Here is a 19,319-nt window from a genome sequence, read left to right on the forward strand (position 1 = left end):
TCCCCGAGTAGAGCCAATTAAGTGACGCATTGAAATGAGTAATTGGAGCCAGCTGTTCCTCCGAATAATGAGAAAAATAAAGACTTTTCTTTCGAATGTTTGATACAAAATAAATTCTCGTCCACTTTTCCTTTTCACAAAATCAAACAGTGACGGTTTCATTCGTGACTCGCAATTTCACAGCAGTGTTCAATTACGACACAAAGAGAAATCAATCGTAGAAGAGGCGGAGGAAGCATCGACTACAACTCTGAACAGGCTTTGATGCAATTGACAGTTTCTTCTCTGTGTGACCCTGCCGTCACGCTTTTTGGGGGGATGTTTTGTGAGTAGGAATGACAAACCTAGCCATTGTTCTGTTCCTGTCACCATGTTCTGTTTTTGCACCTGGACTGTTGTTTTGGCGCTTTGTACTCTCATGTATAACATACAAAGACATCACCTCAAACAGCAACATGAGGGAAAGTGTTTTCATGGAAACAAAATAACATCTGGACTGCTATAGACATCACAGATTAAGGGTGGGATCTCCCATTTAATGTCATTAGATTTTTAGGGTGCACCTTTAATAACGTTGTTACTTACTTCCATAGCTTGGATGGTATTTATTTTATTAACGTGTGATAATCTTTTGAAGCTGTTTCTGCCTGACACAATGAAAATCTACCCACTTTTAGACAAATAAAGAATGTCTGATTTGGAGAGTTTAAGTGTGAGCCCTCTTTTAACACTAGAACCGCCAACGCGGTCAATTTGACCCAGAGCTGTTTTTTATTGTATGTAACTTTTTTTCAATAACATATTAAAGTCTCCCAGTCCGTGACTTTTCCTGAAAGTGTGTTATGTAGCACCCTATGTTGTTAAAAATTGTCAATATGAAGTCAGATTAAGAAATCGGCAAAAGAATTGCCATTTATACCTATTTCCGCCAAGCGGGTCATATTGACCCCACCCCTTTCGAGCTATTGATTTCGCGCGTAAACAAACATGACGTGTTGCTATAGCAATGCCTTTTGTCTACTGCAGTTCCTTATAGATTGAGAGATAGATTGAGAGAGAGAGATAGATTGATAGCGACAGTCTGTAGTGAAGGAGCGCGCTCCCGCTCACGGGAGACTGCTCGCGCTGCGCTCCGCAGCAAACAGCTGTTTGCTTTTCACCCAACAACGACAACCGCCTCACGAAACCTTATGTTGTACCGTTAATAAGCGAAACAATTTAACAAAATTGCTTGTCAAAATACCAATACAACAGGACCATTTTTCTTTTTAAAAGCAATACTTTTACTTTGAAAATCAATGCATTCTAATGCTGGGTCAATTTGACCCCGGTGGCTGTTTTAGGTATAAAAAATCTCAGGCGGTTCTAGTGTTAAAGGTCTCCTATCACGCAAAATTAACTATTTTATGTATTTTATGCATGAATACGTGTCCCTGTTGTATAAGGGAACCCAAAAAGTGTCAGAAAACAAAACCCTCTCTTTTCCTCCGTACCCACATCTCTAAAAACGGGGGTACAACGGAGCTAATATCGGAAAAGTGGAAAAATGCGCGACGTGTTTTGGAAGTAATATGGTCTTTGTTAACATTAGCAATCACTTCATAGACATGTTTTTTATATATCTGAAACCTATAATGCATGCCTAAATAGTATAATAAGAGACCTTTAAAGCTGTATTTGTATCCACAGAACTTCCTCTATGTGTTTTTAGTTGAAAATGTCTGCGTCTGTCCACACACTTGCAGCCATCCCCACTTACTTATTCTCTCCTGTCAATCAACCTCTCTTTGTGAAATGAAATGTCTGCATTCCTCTGCCCTCTCACACTGTTGTGCCTTCCTGTGACCTTGTGCTGGCTTTGTAGTGTCCAGACAGCCAGGAGAGGCTTTGAGTCTGAGCTCTGAATGGCCACGAGGCTTTTGTAGTTGATTGGAAGAAAACCTTGAGGAAACAAGTGGCAGAAAGATTTCCAATAGAGATCCGCACAGCCGACACACTTCAGCCGGCCCTCCAGGCGATCTGTCCATTTGCAGCAAAGCTTCAGAGGAAACAGGAAGCAGCTCTGAGAACCAGCTCCTATCCGCCTTATATCTAAAGTCCAGCACTATGAGTGTAACAGTTGTAAATATGCAGTGGTGTTTAGTGTTAAAGGTCCCCTATTATACTGTCTTTCATCAATATATTGTGGGTCTCACATATTATAAAACCTGTCTCTGATTGGCTGAAACACCAAACAGATCATTGCAGCATTACCCATAATCCCCTCTGTTTCAGCCCTGTTTCCAAAGTGCTGATTCTCTGTCTGTTACTTTAGATGAAAATAAGGAGCCCCTCCCCACGCCCCTCTGAGAGAGATTTGGTTACAAAGAACACAATGGTGCTCTAGGAGGAGATTCAGGTGATAAGGGGGGGGGGGTTACCTTGGTTGGTGATTGGCTAATGGTTACACAAGACAACACATCGTTATGACATCATAAAGTGGCCAAAATCTGATCAGCTCATTTTCAGACAGGTTTTTATAGAAATGGATCAAAAAGAGAGAGAATCTTTGTTCCTGAAACTTTCAGAGTCTCTTTCCACAGAGAGGACACATGTTGATGTAGAAGAGACATGGAGAAGAGGGGACACATGTTGATGTAGAAGAGACATGAAGAAGAGGGGACACATGTTGATGTAGAAGAGACATGAAGAAGAGGGGACACATGTTGATGAAGAAGAGGGGACACATGTTGATAAAGAAGAGACATGAAGAAGAGGGGACACATGTTGATATAGAAGAGACATGAAGAAGAGGGGACACATGTTGATGTAGAAGAGACATGAAAAAGAGGGGACACATGTTGATGTAGAAGAGACATGAAAAAGAGGGGACACATGTTGATGAAGAAGAGACATGAAAAAGAGGGGTCACATGTTAATGTAGAAGAGACATGAAGAAGAGGGGACACATGTTGATGTAGAAGAGACATGGAGAAGAAGGGACACATGTCGATGTAGAAGAGACATGAAGAAGAAGGGACACATGTTGATGTAGAAGAGACATGAAAAAGAGGGGACACATGTTGATGAAGAAGAGGGGACACATGTTGATAAAGAAGAGACATGAAGAAGAGGGGACACATGTTGATATAGAAGAGACATGAAGAAGAGGGGACACATGTTGATGTAGAAGAGACATGAAAAAGAGGGGACACATGTTGATGTAGAAGAGACATGAAAAAGAGGGGACACATGTTGATGAAGAAGAGACATGAAAAAGAGGGGACACATGTTGATGAAGAAGAGACATGAAGAAGAGGGGACACATGTTGATGTAGAAGAGGGGACACATGTTGATGTAGAAGAGACATGGAGAAGAGGGGACACATGTTGATATAGAAGAGACATGAAGAAGAGGGGACACATGTTGATGTAGAAGAGACATGAAAAAGAGGGGACACATGTTGATGAAGAAGAGGGGACACATGTTGATGTAGAAGAGACACGAAGAAGAGGGGACACATGTTGATGTAGAAGAGACATGAAGAAGAGGGGACACATGTTGATGTAGAAGAGACACGAAGAAGAGGGGACACATGTTGATGTAGAAGAGACACGAAGAAGAGGGGACACATGTTGATGTAGAAGAGACATGAAGAAGAGGGGACACATGTTGATGTAGAAGAGACACGAAGAAGAGGGGACACATGTTGATGTAGAAGAGATATGAAGAAGAGGGGACACATTTTGATGTAGAAGAGACATGGAGAAGAGGGGACACATGTTGATGTAGAAGAGACATGGAGAAGAGGGGACACATGTTGATGTAGAAGAGATATGAAGAAGAGGGGACACATGTTGATGTAGAAGAGATATGAAGAAGAGGGGACACATGTTGATGTAGAAGAGACATGAAGAAGAGGGGACACATGTTGATGTAGGAGAGACATGAAGAAGAGGGGACACATGTTGATGTAGAAGAGACATGAAGAAGAGGGGACACATGTTGATGTAGAAGAGACATGAAGAAGAGGGGACACATGTTGATGTAGAAGAGACATGAAGAAGAGGGGACACATGTTGATGTAGAAGAGACATGAAGAAGAGGGGACACATGTTGATGTAGAAGAGACATGAAGAAGAGGGGACACATGTTGATGTAGAAGAGACATGAAGAAGAAGGGACACATGTTGATGTAGAAGAGACGTGAAGAAGAGGGGACACATGTTGATAAAGAAGAGACATGAAGAAGAGGGGACACATGTTGATATAGAAGAGACATGAAGAAGAGGGGACACATGTTGATGTAGAAGAGACATGAAAAAGAGGGGACACATGTTGATGTAGAAGAGACATGAAAAAGAGGGGTCACATGTTAATGTAGAAGAGACATGAAGAAGAGGGGACACATGTTGATGTAGAAGAGACATGGAGAAGAAGGGACACATGTCGATGTAGAAGAGACATGAAGAAGAAGGGACACATGTTGATGTAGAAGAGACATGAAAAAGAGGGGACACATGTTGATGAAGAAGAGGGGACACATGTTGATAAAGAAGAGACATGAAGAAGAGGGGACACATGTTGATATAGAAGAGACATGAAGAAGAGGGGACACATGTTGATGTAGAAGAGACATGAAAAAGAGGGGACACATGTTGATGTAGAAGAGACATGAAAAAGAGGGGACACATGTTGATGAAGAAGAGACATGAAAAAGAGGGGACACATGTTGATGAAGAAGAGACATGAAGAAGAGGGGACACATGTTGATGTAGAAGAGGGGACACATGTTGATGTAGAAGAGACATGGAGAAGAGGGGACACATGTTGATATAGAAGAGACATGAAGAAGAGGGGACACATGTTGATGTAGAAGAGACATGAAAAAGAGGGGACACATGTTGATGAAGAAGAGGGGACACATGTTGATGTAGAAGAGACACGAAGAAGAGGGGACACATGTTGATGTAGAAGAGACACGAAGAAGAGGGGACACATGTTGATGTAGAAGAGACATGAAGAAGAGGGGACACATGTTGATGTAGAAGAGACACGAAGAAGAGGGGACACATGTTGATGTAGAAGAGATATGAAGAAGAGGGGACACATTTTGATGTAGAAGAGACATGGAGAAGAGGGGACACATGTTGATGTAGAAGAGACATGGAGAAGAGGGGACACATGTTGATGTAGAAGAGACATGAAGAAGAGGGGACACATGTTGATGTAGAAGAGATATGAAGAAGAGGGGACACATGTTGATGTAGAAGAGACATGAAGAAGAGGATTTTGCATAATAGGTGACCTTTACATATTTATTTGTAAATAATTTAGTATAATAACACAAAGTCTGTGTTTTGTATTTAATAATTCTGTGTTCTTCATTTATTAAATGTTAAATACCTGACTAGGTCTGAAATCAGTGGGCGGAACCTCAAAAATGCAGTCACTGTACTCAGAAGATTATTTTTGTGGGGACTCCCCCCCCCCCACCTTCATATTGTGTCCCTCACGTTTTCCTCTTCCCTTTTTTGTGAATGTGTTCCACGTGAGAGCAGTCAGTGTGAGGGAAAACCAATTTAATAAGGACTGATTTGTTGTATATCTGTTGTCAGTCAGTGAATAAACGGAGATGGGCTCGGGTCTCATCCATCAACGACATAAACGCAACGCAGACACCGCGAATCGACACCGGTTACATCCTGTCTGCTCAATAACATGTGACCTTCATGGAGACATTCAATACGTTCGTCTGCAGTATAAACTCTTATCACCGTGTGTGTTTGTTTTAGAGCATCTGTATCAAATGAAACTGTTATTGCTTTGCTTACTCTGGAGCAACACTGGTTATGAGACTCTGCTACAACGTATGTGTGAATCTGTTTTACTTAGGTTTGGGATATTAGATGACATTCTGGCAGTCGACATTAATGTAGCAGCCACGTGTAAGGTGTCTGCGTTTTCTATGTTAGGTATCACTGAAAAAAGGGTCTTTAGTTTTAGCTCAATATTTGTCCGTGTTAATGTTCTAAATAGAGCTGCTGTGATGCAAGAATAATGCACCGTCATGCATTCAACACATTTCCGTATAAAGCTTTTTGTAGCGGCCAAAATCCTATAGAACTAAAACACCCGCTGAGGCACTAGTTAGCGGATCTTACGCAGGGCAATGATCATCCAAGTCCAGACAAGAACCTCCATTTGTGCATTTTATTCCAATAACAAAGTACAATGAACAGGTTTCCTATAAGTTAAAGTAGTTTCTATGCTTTTATTTTGAAGGCATGTTTTGGGTGATTAGAGCACCTGGTGTAATTGTATATATTGGAGACAGGTGGAGGTGGGAGCCAGAGCACTAGTAGGCAAACGTTTTACTAGGGTGTTTCAAGCCACACAAAGGAAAGCCATAGGAAAGGCTTAAGGAAAAGAGATATATGAAACCTGTCCATTGTACTTTGTCGTGTGGCTTGAAACACCCTGGTAAAAAAACGTTTGCCAACGAGTGCTCTGGCTCCGTATGTATTTTAAATCGTATGTACCAGCTTTTGTTTAGTGTAGCTGCTTTTGATTGGGTATAAACATGTAGAAGCGATCGAATAAATCAACGACATTCAAAACAACGTGTTTCTGCTTGACATTTTTTTTAATAAAACCTGTGTAGTCATAAACGCAGCATTGTGGACTCAAACATTATAGCCTTTTTTTTTGTTTTACGGTGCAAAGATTTGTTTTTCTGTTATTTATATCATCACAGTTGTTGCACAAAACATATAATAATAATAATAATAATGCATTTTATTTATATAGCGCTTTTCACGACTCAAAGACGTTTTACAATATGAGGGAGGGTAGACAAACAAGGACAGGCAAACAAGTAAGTATAGTAAAAAAAAATAAAAAGGCAGTCAAGAGGAAATTGATTGAGAGGAGGGGGGCTTATGGGTAGGCAGAGTTGAAAAGATGTGTTTTGAGGCGGGACTGAAAGACTGTGAGGGACTCAGAGTCACGGAGATCTTGGGGGAGGGAATTCCAGAGCCTAGGAGCTGCCACTGAGAAGGCTCTGTCCCCAAAGCTGCAGAGTGTGGATGTGGGAATGGATAGGAGTCCGGCTGCGGTGGATCTGAGGGACCGTGGGGGTTGATAAGGAGTGAGAAGGTTTGTGAGATAAGGGGGGGCCAAATGGTGGAGTGCTTTGTAGGTGAGGACCATCATTTTGTAATTGATGCGATGGGAGACAGGAAGCCAGTGGAGCTCTTTGAGGACTGGGCTGATGTGATGCCATGATTTGGTATGTGTGAGGAGACGTGCAGCTGCATAGTGTGACCACAAGATATAACTATCGCTGCATAATTTGAAAAAACCTAATTGTGATCATTTTTGATTGATATTGCAAGTGTGAAATTAGAGGGATTGAGGATTTTTGTATATAAAATGTCTCATTATTATAATAAAAAAGATATTAAAAAATGATTATCTTGTGTGATTTCTTAAGACGATCCGTCCTAAACTATTTTATTCAGTCTGTAGAAAATGATTTGTAGGCTGGGATCTCTCTGCAGCTCCACAACATTTCATACAGAATCATATTTTAACACATGTTGCCAAATATTTTGTTTCCTGCTATTGCGTTTTTGCACTAATCCATTTTGCCATTTTCATAAAATGTTGTTATATTGTGCAGCCATAGATTCAAACACATATATTTGATTTAAATGTGTTCGTCTCAGTCTCAGGAGAACAACATAAAGGGAAAGGAAATCACTTTAATAGGATGAACTCTGTGAATAGATCATGATACTAAGCCTGCCCTGTCCAATTGATTGATTGATTGATTGATTGATTGATTGATTGATTGATTGATTGGAAAATAATATATATGCAACACGACCCTCCTAACATATAAAGTCAATGCAATTTTTACAAAGGACCCAAGTAATCAATTGGAGGATTATACAGACACACGATACAAGCCGTGCTGCCGTCCACTCAGCGGAGCTATAACCGAATGCCTTGCTCATATTAAACCTACAATGACACTAACGACACCCCCACTCTGCCCCTGCATCATAATATAACAGATTCATCACGGTAATTAGACAGCTTGGGCTCTATTTGTGCGTTTGGGTGGCACTCGGTCGACAGAGCACCTTAGTTTGATGGTTCCACACATTAATTAATCATCACCTGAGCCTATCCATATTTCATCAAACATCCTCATCAATAATAGATGCTGCTCGCCCCTGGTAGGGCCAGAGAGGGTACAAGTACACACTAATTTACTCAAGTAGAAGTACAGATACTCGTGTTTAAAAATACTCTGGTGAAAGTAGAAGTACTGACTAAACTTCTTTACTCAAGTCAAAGTAATGAGGCTTTGAAATGTACTTCAGTAAAAAGTACCCATAACTAGCAGCTGTTTTAAAGAGTACCTGACCTCCCTTTATATTAATAGAACAATAATGTCATTGTTAGCTAATGAATGTTTCCATGGTGACCAACGGCAACATGACAACGTTTCCATTGGTCCCTCTTCTTTAGAGAAGACCAGGAAATGATGGATACACGGATCGTGTTCAAATCAATAGGCACGCAATGACTCTAAATCAGGGGTGTCAAACTCAAGGTCCGGGGGCCAAATCCGGCCCGCGACTTCATTTCATGCGGCCCCACAAGAGCTTACAAAGAATATCATATGTGTATTATACAGTTACATGCCGCTTTACAGAAGCACATTGCCCATAAACTACATGCCCCACAATGCATCTCAAATTAGACTTTTTTCTTCAGAATTTGGCTTTTCTTTTTAAATCACTTTGTGACATGCACACTGAAGAGACTTGCAATTATTTGCCCTAGACTTCTGCTTTCAGACGTAGTTAATTATGAAGTTATTACCCTATCCGATAATAATCCAATGCAGAGGCAATCATGTAATATAATACATTATTTTATATATATTATATATTTATATATGTATATTTATATAGTCTTGAAGTTACAACCGGCCCTTTGAGTGCAACCATGATGCTGATGTGGCCCGTAATGAAATTGAGTTTGACACCCCTGCTCTAAATAATAATGATCACGCCACCAAACACACATTCAAACTAAAGGAACCAGCCGGTTTGGAAAATGTAAGAAGTAGAAAGTACAGGTATTTGAGTTCAACATGTAAGAAGTAGAAAGTACAGGTATTTGTGTTCAACATGTAAGAAGTAGAAAGTACAGGTGTTTGGGTTCAACATGTAAGAAGTAGAAAGTACAGGTGTTTGGGTTCAACATGTAAGAAGTAGAAAGTACAGGTATTTGTGTTCAACATGTAAGAAGTAGAAAGTACAGGTGTTTGGGTTCAACATGTAAGAAGTAGAAAGTACAGGTATTTGTGTTCAACATGTGAGAAGTAGAAAGTACAGGTATTTGTGTTCAACATGTGAGAAGTAGAAAGTACAGGTATTTGTGTTCAACATGTAAGAAGTAGAAAGTACAGGTGTTTGGGTTCAACATGTAAGAAGTAGAAAGTACAGGTGTTTGGGTTCAACATGTAAGAAGTAGAAAGTACAGGTATTTGTGTTCAACATGTAAGAAGTAGAAAGTACAGGTATTTGTGTTCAACATGTAAGAAGTAGAAAGTATAGGTATTTGAGTTCAACATGTAAGAAGTAGAAAGTACAGGTATTTGTGTTCAACATGTAAGAAGTAGAAAGTACAGGTATTTGTGTTCAACATGTAAGAAGTAGAAAGTACAGGTATTTGTGTTCAACATGTAAGAAGTAGAAAGTACAGGTGTTTGTGTTCAACATGTAAGAAGTAGAAAGTACAGGTATTTGTGTTCAACATGTAAGAAGTAGAAAGTTCAGGTAAGTCAAAGTAAAAAGTCTTCAGAAAAAGAAGTAGTGGAGTAAAGTACTGATACCAGAAAAATGTACTTGCGTACAGTATTGAAGTATTTGTACTCCACTACTTCCCACCTCAGCCCTACTTCCCTCACCTGATAGGGGCCGTCTCGTCTCCCTTGTCCAGCCACTCCTGGGGGGGGATGATGTACATGCACCACAGCCCCCAGTTGTAGCCATGGGCGGCGTTGGCGTACTGCTGCACCTCGAACGTGTTGTACTTGATGTTGTCGATGGCGGGCAGGATGATGCGCGTGTGATCCTCCTTCATCCGGGTCAGGATGGGTTCAGCCCTTTGGACAGGAAGAGAAACCGGGGGTCAGAGAGGCTTTTCTGAATTATGTATTGTTAGAGAAATCTCACTCGTCCCCAGCTTGAGCTTCAATCTCAGGATCCATGTATCTGTGATCCTCTCCAGAATGGAAGTAGTCATCACATACAGAGCATCAACTAGTTCCTGAACAGTGTCCTTCACATGCTGATATCCAAGAGAGGGAGTTACACAGTCACAAGATGGAGGAATAGAAAGCAGTATTCAATGTTTACTTCAGATTAGCTCCACGTCAGAAATGATCATGCTTGTCATATGTCTCTCTCCATAGAGGCTGAATCATCATGTTAATCACATAGCTATCATATGCCTCAAACAGTCCTGATGCTCTTCTAGGTAATCACACATCCTGTCAGGTACACAGCTACAGTTGGGATACCTTTGTTATCACGTTACTCTGATATTAGAGGAATACATTCACTATTCTCCCAAAATGTATGCAGGAGCTTCATCGGACGGTTACAAAAGGTGAAAAGAGAGACCGAGTGAGGGGAATGGCGGGAAAGTGATGCGAAAGCAGTTTGCAGTTACATTACATTTCAATTCGTTTTTATCCAAGGCAACTGACAATAAGTGCATCCAACCATGAAGAGCTCACAAAAGAAAGAATCCTGAAAGTACATTAGCTATCAATAGCCTTTGTAAAGTGCAACTGCATTGGCTTCACATGAGCCACACATTTTGATCTATACACAAGTCTGCTACATAAGTATTAACATTGAACAATCTTAGAATGAATAAATCAAGTCATGGATGACCGGATGGGTGATGTAGTGAATTTAAATGTATAATAATAACTGTGAATGTGCAGGAAATCAACCTCAATATATTGTAAACAGTTGGTGGAAGAAGTAGAGGATATTTTACTCAAGTAAAAGTAGCAATAACACGTACATATAGTCAGTTAAAAGTCCTGCAATCAACATCTTTTGTACAAATCTAAAAGTATGGGCATGAATATAATCATAATAATAATACATTGAATTTAAATAGCGCTTCTCATCTGTCAAGACAAATCTCGAAGCGTTTTTTAGAATAACACACCGTAAAATAAGGGATTTGTTTGTGTAATCCAGTGGTCGCGTTAACCGAATATTTTAGAACAAATTCAGAACAAATTATTAGAACAAACTCAGAACAGCGCCAAAGCTTCCCCGCAGCGAGGCTCCGGTGTTATGCATGCCCTCCAAAAAGGAAATTATATACCGTAGTTTCCAAACCTAACTTTGCCCTACAAATCATTAAAATGTCTGAGTCTTGCTTCACGCTATGCGCGCTTCCGCGAGGTGCAGTGGGCATGCATACCACGGCGTCCCGTCCCCCGTTGACAGTTCACGAGCGTGCTCTCTTTCTACTTGTTTAATTGCTAATATATTTATGATCCACGTCACGTATTCAGTTTTGGCGGCATTTCTTACAGTTTGTCAAAAGGTCTTCTGATCAGGGCTCTATAAATAAATATCTACGGCAGATATGTAATATTTAATGCAGCCGATCCGTGTATTACAATGCCGTTATGTGATGACTTCCAAAGAGAAAAGCAAGAACACTCGGAATAAAGTATTACTTTATTTAAAAAAAAATGTTTTTCCGTTGTCATATCATATAAACACAATATCCCGAAATGCACTGCGGCTAAAACAATCGGTGTTTTAGCCTATCAAAACCTCTGAAAAAAGAAAGGTGTCTCTCAGAATCGAAAGAGAAAAACCTATGGGAAAAACACAAAAGCAGTGCACACAATTTAAACCAATCAATGTCGTATAATTAACAAGGATAAACTGATGGTTTTTAGTTGATGAGTACTGCAGATATCACTGTTAAATCATTTGATCATTGGTTTTATTATGAAAACGTCGAGACCGGAAATACTGTTTTCAACCCGTAACTTTACATGGAGGCTGCCACATACCTCAAATCATCTTCGTAATATCTATCAAACTATAGATCCTACATATCGACCGGACGTGGATTCAAAAAGTACAATCTACACTTCTCGCTAGATATGTCATCAAAAAGTGTTTTAATGGCCAAACCATCCTACAATTTAGGATTTTACAGAGAGGGTTATTTGTGAATAAACGACCATCTGTAACGTTAGCATACAACGGGAGCACTAAAACGTAATTATAGGACATATTAAGCGCTTGAACAATCGGCCCATTTGGTCGTATGAGTTGGAGGACTTTTTGCAATTATCACCGAAACATTTTATACATTTAGATTTAGTTATTGAAAGGTTCTAATGTCATACACAGCTACATTAGTTATAGTTATCACTAGGTCAACTGTTGTCTGGTCCATCTATCTTTATATCTTTGTGGATGTCTAACAAACATTTGGTAATCAACAAAAAAGTCTAATAAGCAATTATTTGATTAATTTAGTTTATTTGTTTGTTTATTTGTTTATTCTACGCATGGAAGTTATTTTAAAACAAAACATGTAGGCTACACTTTTTTTGAAGAAGAACATCTTATTTTACCTGCCCCAACTTAAAAAATAAATCAAATAACAATAAAAATTAATAATTAATGATAGACTGTTATTATAAAGTATACATTTATAGGAACTGATATGATGGACTCAAGCATTAAGAGACGGCATGTAAGGGTTTGATGTTATCTAGGCTGCTGCATACTGTAACCACTTCCTCTCTTAACCTCACAGTCAAATACATATTATAGATTTAACTTTAAAACATCACTAACTATTATAATACTCTTGACATAGTAAATAGACGGACGTCCAGGACTGTTTGTGACTAGTTCTTAGTGATTTACTCTTCTCTATTCTACCCTTTTACAGAGCTGGTGCTAAAATGCTCCATGAACTAAGAACAAAATCTTTATTAGAGTGTTAAATTAATCGCTGACAGGCCGATCATTTTGAAGTGTTTCACCCACGTTGACCTACTCTTAGCATTAATGTGTTTTAAGAATATGTTTTCCACTTGATGTGCTCTAAAAGAAAGCGTGTTAGCAAAAGAAGAGAGAAACTAAGTTACAACCCGTCAGAGGGAAAAGAGAGTGGATATTTTCCCAGGAGCAGACTAAGCCTCTATTTTAACTTGATGTGTTTCGCTTTATCAGGTTTTACCTCTTATCAAGTCTCTCAGCGGGATAAGTGTCACATTTTGACATTTCGTTTTCATGAGCGGGAGATATAAAATATGATATATTTGTTGTTCCGCGGAAAATTCATTTTGCGAGACCTTCACATCATAAACAGTAAAAAGGGGGAAGTGGATCCTGGCAGTCGCTTTGAATGTTGAATAAATGCTGATTCGACAGACTGCGTCGTCGCTGGCAACCCGTGTAAATGTAGCGCCGGGTGGAAGTCGAGACGACATCTGCATTCATCCATGGCATCGTTTTCTAAAATATAAAGTAAATACCTCTCTGTTTAGTGTGTTTCAAAGCAGTGGTGGATAGGGATGAATTACATTTACTCTTTGATACTTTATTCTTCCACTCCACTAACTCAAAAACTAAACTAACTATCAGTTTACATTATAAATTCAGATTGTAACTAATACTTAATATGAATCAACCAAAAATTCAACATTTATACATCATTACAAGTCAAGATATCCGGTGACAGTATATAACGCTTCTCTTGGCTAGCGCTACATACTGATATACATCAGCAGGAGAGGACTCTTTAAAGTAGAGACACTACATACTGATATACACCTGAACATCAGCAGGAGAGGACTCTTTAAAGTAGAGACACTACATACTAATATACACCTGAACATCAGCAGGAGAGGACTCTTTAAAGTAGAGGCACTACATACTGATATACACCTGAACATCAGCAGGAGAGGACTCTTTAAAGTAGAGACACTACATACTGATATACACCTGAACATCAGCAGGAGAGGACTCTTTAAAGTAGAGACACTACATATTGATATACACCTGAACATCAGCAGGAGAGGACTCTTTAAAGTAGAGACACTACATACTGATATACACCTGAACATCAGCAGGAGAGGACTCTTTAAAGTAGAGACACTAAATACTGATATACACCTGAACATCAGCAGGAGAGGACTCTTTAAAGTAGAGACACTACATACTGATATACACCTGAACATCAGCAGGAGAGGACTCTTTAAAGTAGAGACACTAAATACTGATATACACCTGAACATCAGCAGGAGAGGACTCTTTAAAGTAGAGACACTACACACTGATATACACCTGAACATCAGCAGGAGAGGACTCTTTAAAGTAGAGACACTACAGTACATACTGATATACACCTGAACATCAGCAGGAGAGGACTCTTTAAAGTAGAGACACTACATACTGATATACACCTGAACATCAGCAGGAGAGGACTCTTTAAAGTAGAGACACTACATACTGATATACACCTGAACATCAGCAGGAGAGGACTCTTTAAAGTAGAGACACTACATACTGATATACACCTGAACATCAGCAGGGGAGGACTCTTTAAAGTAGGGACACTACATACTGATATACACCTGAACATCAGCAGGGGAGGACTCTTTCAAGTAGAGACACTACATACTGATATACACCTGAACATCAGCAGGAGAGGACTCTTTCAAGTAGAGACACTACATACTGATATACACCTGAACATCAGCAGGAGAGGACTCTTTAAAATAGAGACACCGATATACACCTGAAAATGAGCACCATATTTCCTTTTTAAGAACCAAAACTTAAAAGCTATCTTGAAGGACTCCAGATTTGTGGTGCCCTTGCCACTGGACGGGGTTTTTGTCGATGCCACACACAGTTAACTCCCCTTCTATTTAAAGCTTTGGCCGAGGGCACCACGGTCTCTGGATCCACAGAAAGACGCCCAGACGCTACTGCCACTGGCTACATTTTTATAATCTTCTCATGCTGAGAGATCATCTCCACCACATCTTCAAAGCAACTCTTCATACGCTCAATTTGTCACATGATACACTTCTAAATGTATGTGGAAAAAATAGGCTCCAATTATAAAATGATAGCAGAACACTCCCACTCTCCAACTGTCTCTCGATCGTCCTTTTTCACCCATTCTCCCTGATCCCTTCCCTTTCTCTCCCTCCATCTACTTCTGCTCAAAAAGGGAAACCCATTCATCTTCCAAAAGCTAAATGACTACTTACCACATGAAGGCAGGGACAGAGAGTACAGAGGCAATGGATCCAAATTGAACAATATGGCATGTTAGTAAAATGTGGAGCAGGACTTAGAAAAATAATTTCATAACATTGGAGTTTTTAGAAACCAATAATGTTGGTGACAATAACCTCCAGTCAGTCTTAATAAGGCAAACAACCAACATGTGCAACAGACAAACCATTGAGAAAAGCACACACATCACCATAAATATGTTTACACACTTTTGGAATATTCTGGAGTTTTGTTGGAGTCCTTATCCCAAGTGAAGGAGTTCAAGTATCTCGGGGTCTTGTTCTCGAGTGAGGGAACAATGGGGCATGAGATGGGCCGGAGAATCGGAGCAGCGGGAGCGGTACTGCAGTCACTTTTGTGGCGAAAAGAGAGCTGAGCCAGAAGGCAAAGCTCTCTGTCTACCGGGCCCTTTTCCTTCCTACCCTCACCTATGGTCATGAAGGATGGGTCATGACCGAAAGAACGAGATTGCGGATACAAGCGGCCGAGATGGGTTTTCTCCGCAGGGTGGCTGGTGTCTCCCTTAGGGATAAGGTGAGAAGTTCAGTCATCCGGGAGGGAGTAGTTGAACCGCTCCTCCTTCGCGTCGAAAGGAGCCAGTTGAGGTGATTCGGGCACCTAGTTAGGATGCCACCTGGGCGCCTCCCTAGGGAGGTGTTCCAGGCATGTCCAGCTGGGAAGAGACCGAGGGGTAGACCTAGAACCAGGTGGAGGGATTATATCTCTTTGCTGGCCTGGGAGCGCCTTGGGATCCCCCAGTCAGAGCTTGTTGATGTGGCCAGGGGAAAGAATGTGTGGGGCTCTCTGCTGGAACTGCTACCCCCGAGACCCGACCACGGATAAGCGGGAGAAGATGGATGGATTTGTTCTGTCCCTGGTTTCAGACAGAGGGTGAAAAGAGATGCTGCAGCACAGGCAGTATGAGAAAAATAAAGAGCTTTTTGAACATTAAAGCATGGAGACATGTCACAGTAGAGACACTAAATACTGATATACACCTGAACATCAGGAGAGGACTCTTTAAAGTAGAGACACTACATACTGATATACACCTGAACATCAGCAGGAGAGGACTCTTTAAAGTAGAGACACTACATACTGATATACACCTGAACATCAGCAGGAGAGGACTCTTTAAAGTAGAGACACTACATACTGATATACACCTGAACATCAGCAGGAGAGGACTCTTTAAAGTAGAGACACTACATACTGATATACACCTGAACATCAGCAGGAGAGGACTCTTTAAAGTAGAGACACTAAATACTGATATACACCTGAACATCAGCAGGAGAGAACTCTTTAAAGTAGAGACACTACATACTGATATACACCTGAACATCAGCAGGAGAGGACTCTTTAAAGTAGAGACACTACATACTGATATACACCTGAACATCAGCAGGAGAGGACTCTTTAAAGTAGAGCCACTACATACTGATATACACCTGAACATCAGCAGGAGAGGACTCTTTAAAGTAGAGACACTACATACTGATATAGACCTGAACACCAGCAGGAGAGGACTCTTTAAAGTAGAGACACTACATACTGATATACACCTGAACATCAGCAGGAGAGGACTCTTTAAAGTAGAGACACTACATACTGATATACACCTGAACATCAGCAGGAGAGGACTCTTTAAAGTAGAGACACTACATACTGATATACACCTGAACATCAGCAGGAGAGGACTCTTTAAAGTAGAGACACTACATACTGATATACACCTGAACATCAGCAGGAGAGGACTCTTTAAAGTAGAGACACTACATACTGATATACACCTGAACATCAGCAGGAGAGGACTCTTTAAAGTAGAGACACTACATACTGATATTAAGCTGCAAATGAGCATAATATGTCCTCTCAAGAGGATCTGAGTTCTCTAGCTGACAGAAAAATAAATATAAAAACCAAACAAAGCAAAAGAGTAAATAGCCGTTTGCACACATCTATAAGATAGATCAGTCAACGCAACATTAAAATAGATCTGACATTTAAACTTTAAAACTTTCAGTAGATAAATCACCAAGTGTTTTTTTCTACTTCAGGATGCAATACAGTTAATATCTTTAAAATAACCTGATGAAAAAGACAGTGTGAGCAACCTTTGCATGCTTGTCAAAAGCACTTGATTCTGTGCTTTATAGAGACTTTAAACCTTCAGACAGGCTCATCTAATGAAGCGTTGTTCCTGACATGATTAGTTTGTCGTGATGCGTTGTAAAACTCCTTCTACACCCCCTCACCTTCAGAAACCCTCCCTGCCATTCATCTCCCCGCGTCCTTGAGAACCCTCAAATAAATAAATAAAACCCCGTGCCAGCAGTTCCTGTTCCTCCGGGATCTGAGAGCTGATAAGATATAGAGTCGCTGTGGAAACGAGGACACATCTGCTTTTGACAGATGAGCCCATGTCATTCCTCTTCCTGTATCTGCCATTTCATCTGCATAACACTCGGAGAGTTATTCATCCCCATCGACCCAAATCTTTCCCCCTTCCAGCGATGACTCATCCAATATTATGAATACATGCTGACAACCTCCACTGCCATTTCTTGTAGCGCTTCATATTGAAACTCCAGCTCTGATTTATGAACTCTTCATGGATAACTGTTTGTCTTTCATAATAGCCCGTATCTTTGTGGAGCTTCGCATCAGGTGGAGTACACATTTCTCTGAATATAACAAACATAACGGCGTGTTACAAGCCGGGATAAATAAATCACTGCAACATGTATATCTGCTTCCTTCCACCTCAGAGAGTGTTTCACCCTCAGCTTTACCGTTGCCCAGCGCAACAACAAAAAACTTTTAGCTCTCCCATTTGAGATACAACTGATAACGTGTCCCAAAAGAAGCAGATCTTCAATTTGGAATTGGACACGTGAGTAACTCATGCAGGAACACATGTTAGTTTGGTGTACTGTACTTTCTATGGTGTACTATCTAAACTTAACACAAAAAGTAAGGGCATTTGTGTTTGGTAGATTATTTCTTTGTTGCAACGATACTTCTTGGCAACACATCTTGTACCGTTGGAAAGCCTGTTTTCTTATCTTTCCAATGGTGCCACATTTGTTAGGAACATGCATTTGTGGGAGGAGCAGCAGAGCTGAGTATGTGGGTTGCGCCCATGAAATATTTGACAATTCTCCTCCCTAACCCTAACCCTAAAACAGGTTTTCCAACGGTATAAGATTTATTGCCAAAAAGCGTTGTTACAACAAGAAAATCAACTACGAAACATAAATGTCCTTACTGTTTGTGTTAAGTTTATAAAGGGGGCCTATTATACTCATGTTCAGGTTCATATTTTATTTTGTGTCTTGACTGTGGCATGTTTACGCGCTATAATAAGCTAAAGGCGGCTAATGTTGGACTATTAAGGGACTACAGCTTGAGACTATGGTGCCCTGTGGCCAAAGCTTTACATAGCAGAGGTAGTTTGTGTGTTTTTCTGTGTGTGGCATCGATAGAATGGCAATGGCACCAAACATCTGGAGTATTTTGTGGTACCGGTAGGAGTCTTAAAGCTGTCAGAGCCAAATACCTCCAACTCCAATGCTGGAGATACCAGCTAATGCTGAGTTGGGAGAAATAAAGCAGAAAGTATTTGCACATAACAGAGCAATGAATTCAACACATTAGTTAGAGCACATGTGTCAAACTCAAGGCCCGGGGGCCAAATCAGGCCCGTGGTGGATTTAATTTCGGCCCGCAGGATAATTTCTAATTCCTTTTAGATCTGGCCCGCCGGCATATTGCACGCACACCTTCACTCCATCCTGAGGGTCTCCTCCGCTCAGAGCCTGAGCCCAAACATTGATGACCTTTCACCCAAGATGAGATGCCAAGTCTCTGCTTGAACTAGCATCACAGAGCAGCAACCTGAGTTTACATGGATGTTTCCTTCTGCACTTTCTCTCTCA

At 40.5% G+C, this 19,319-nt stretch overlaps 1 protein-coding gene across 1 annotated transcript in view; it reads right to left on the reverse strand.

Moving 5' to 3' along the window:
• Positions 1 to 19,319, reverse strand: part of galnt9 (polypeptide N-acetylgalactosaminyltransferase 9) — a 145,202-nt gene that overhangs the window by 60,186 nt on the left and 65,697 nt on the right. The window contains exon 5 of the mRNA XM_079687088.1: positions 9,972 to 10,169. Coding sequence (XP_079543214.1) covers positions 9,972 to 10,169 — 198 coding nt within the window. The remainder of the gene's footprint in view (positions 1 to 9,971; positions 10,170 to 19,319) is intronic.

Source organism: Notothenia rossii (genome assembly GCF_949606895.1).
Source record: "Notothenia rossii genome assembly, chromosome: 6".
NCBI lineage: Eukaryota > Metazoa > Chordata > Actinopteri > Perciformes > Nototheniidae > Notothenia > Notothenia rossii.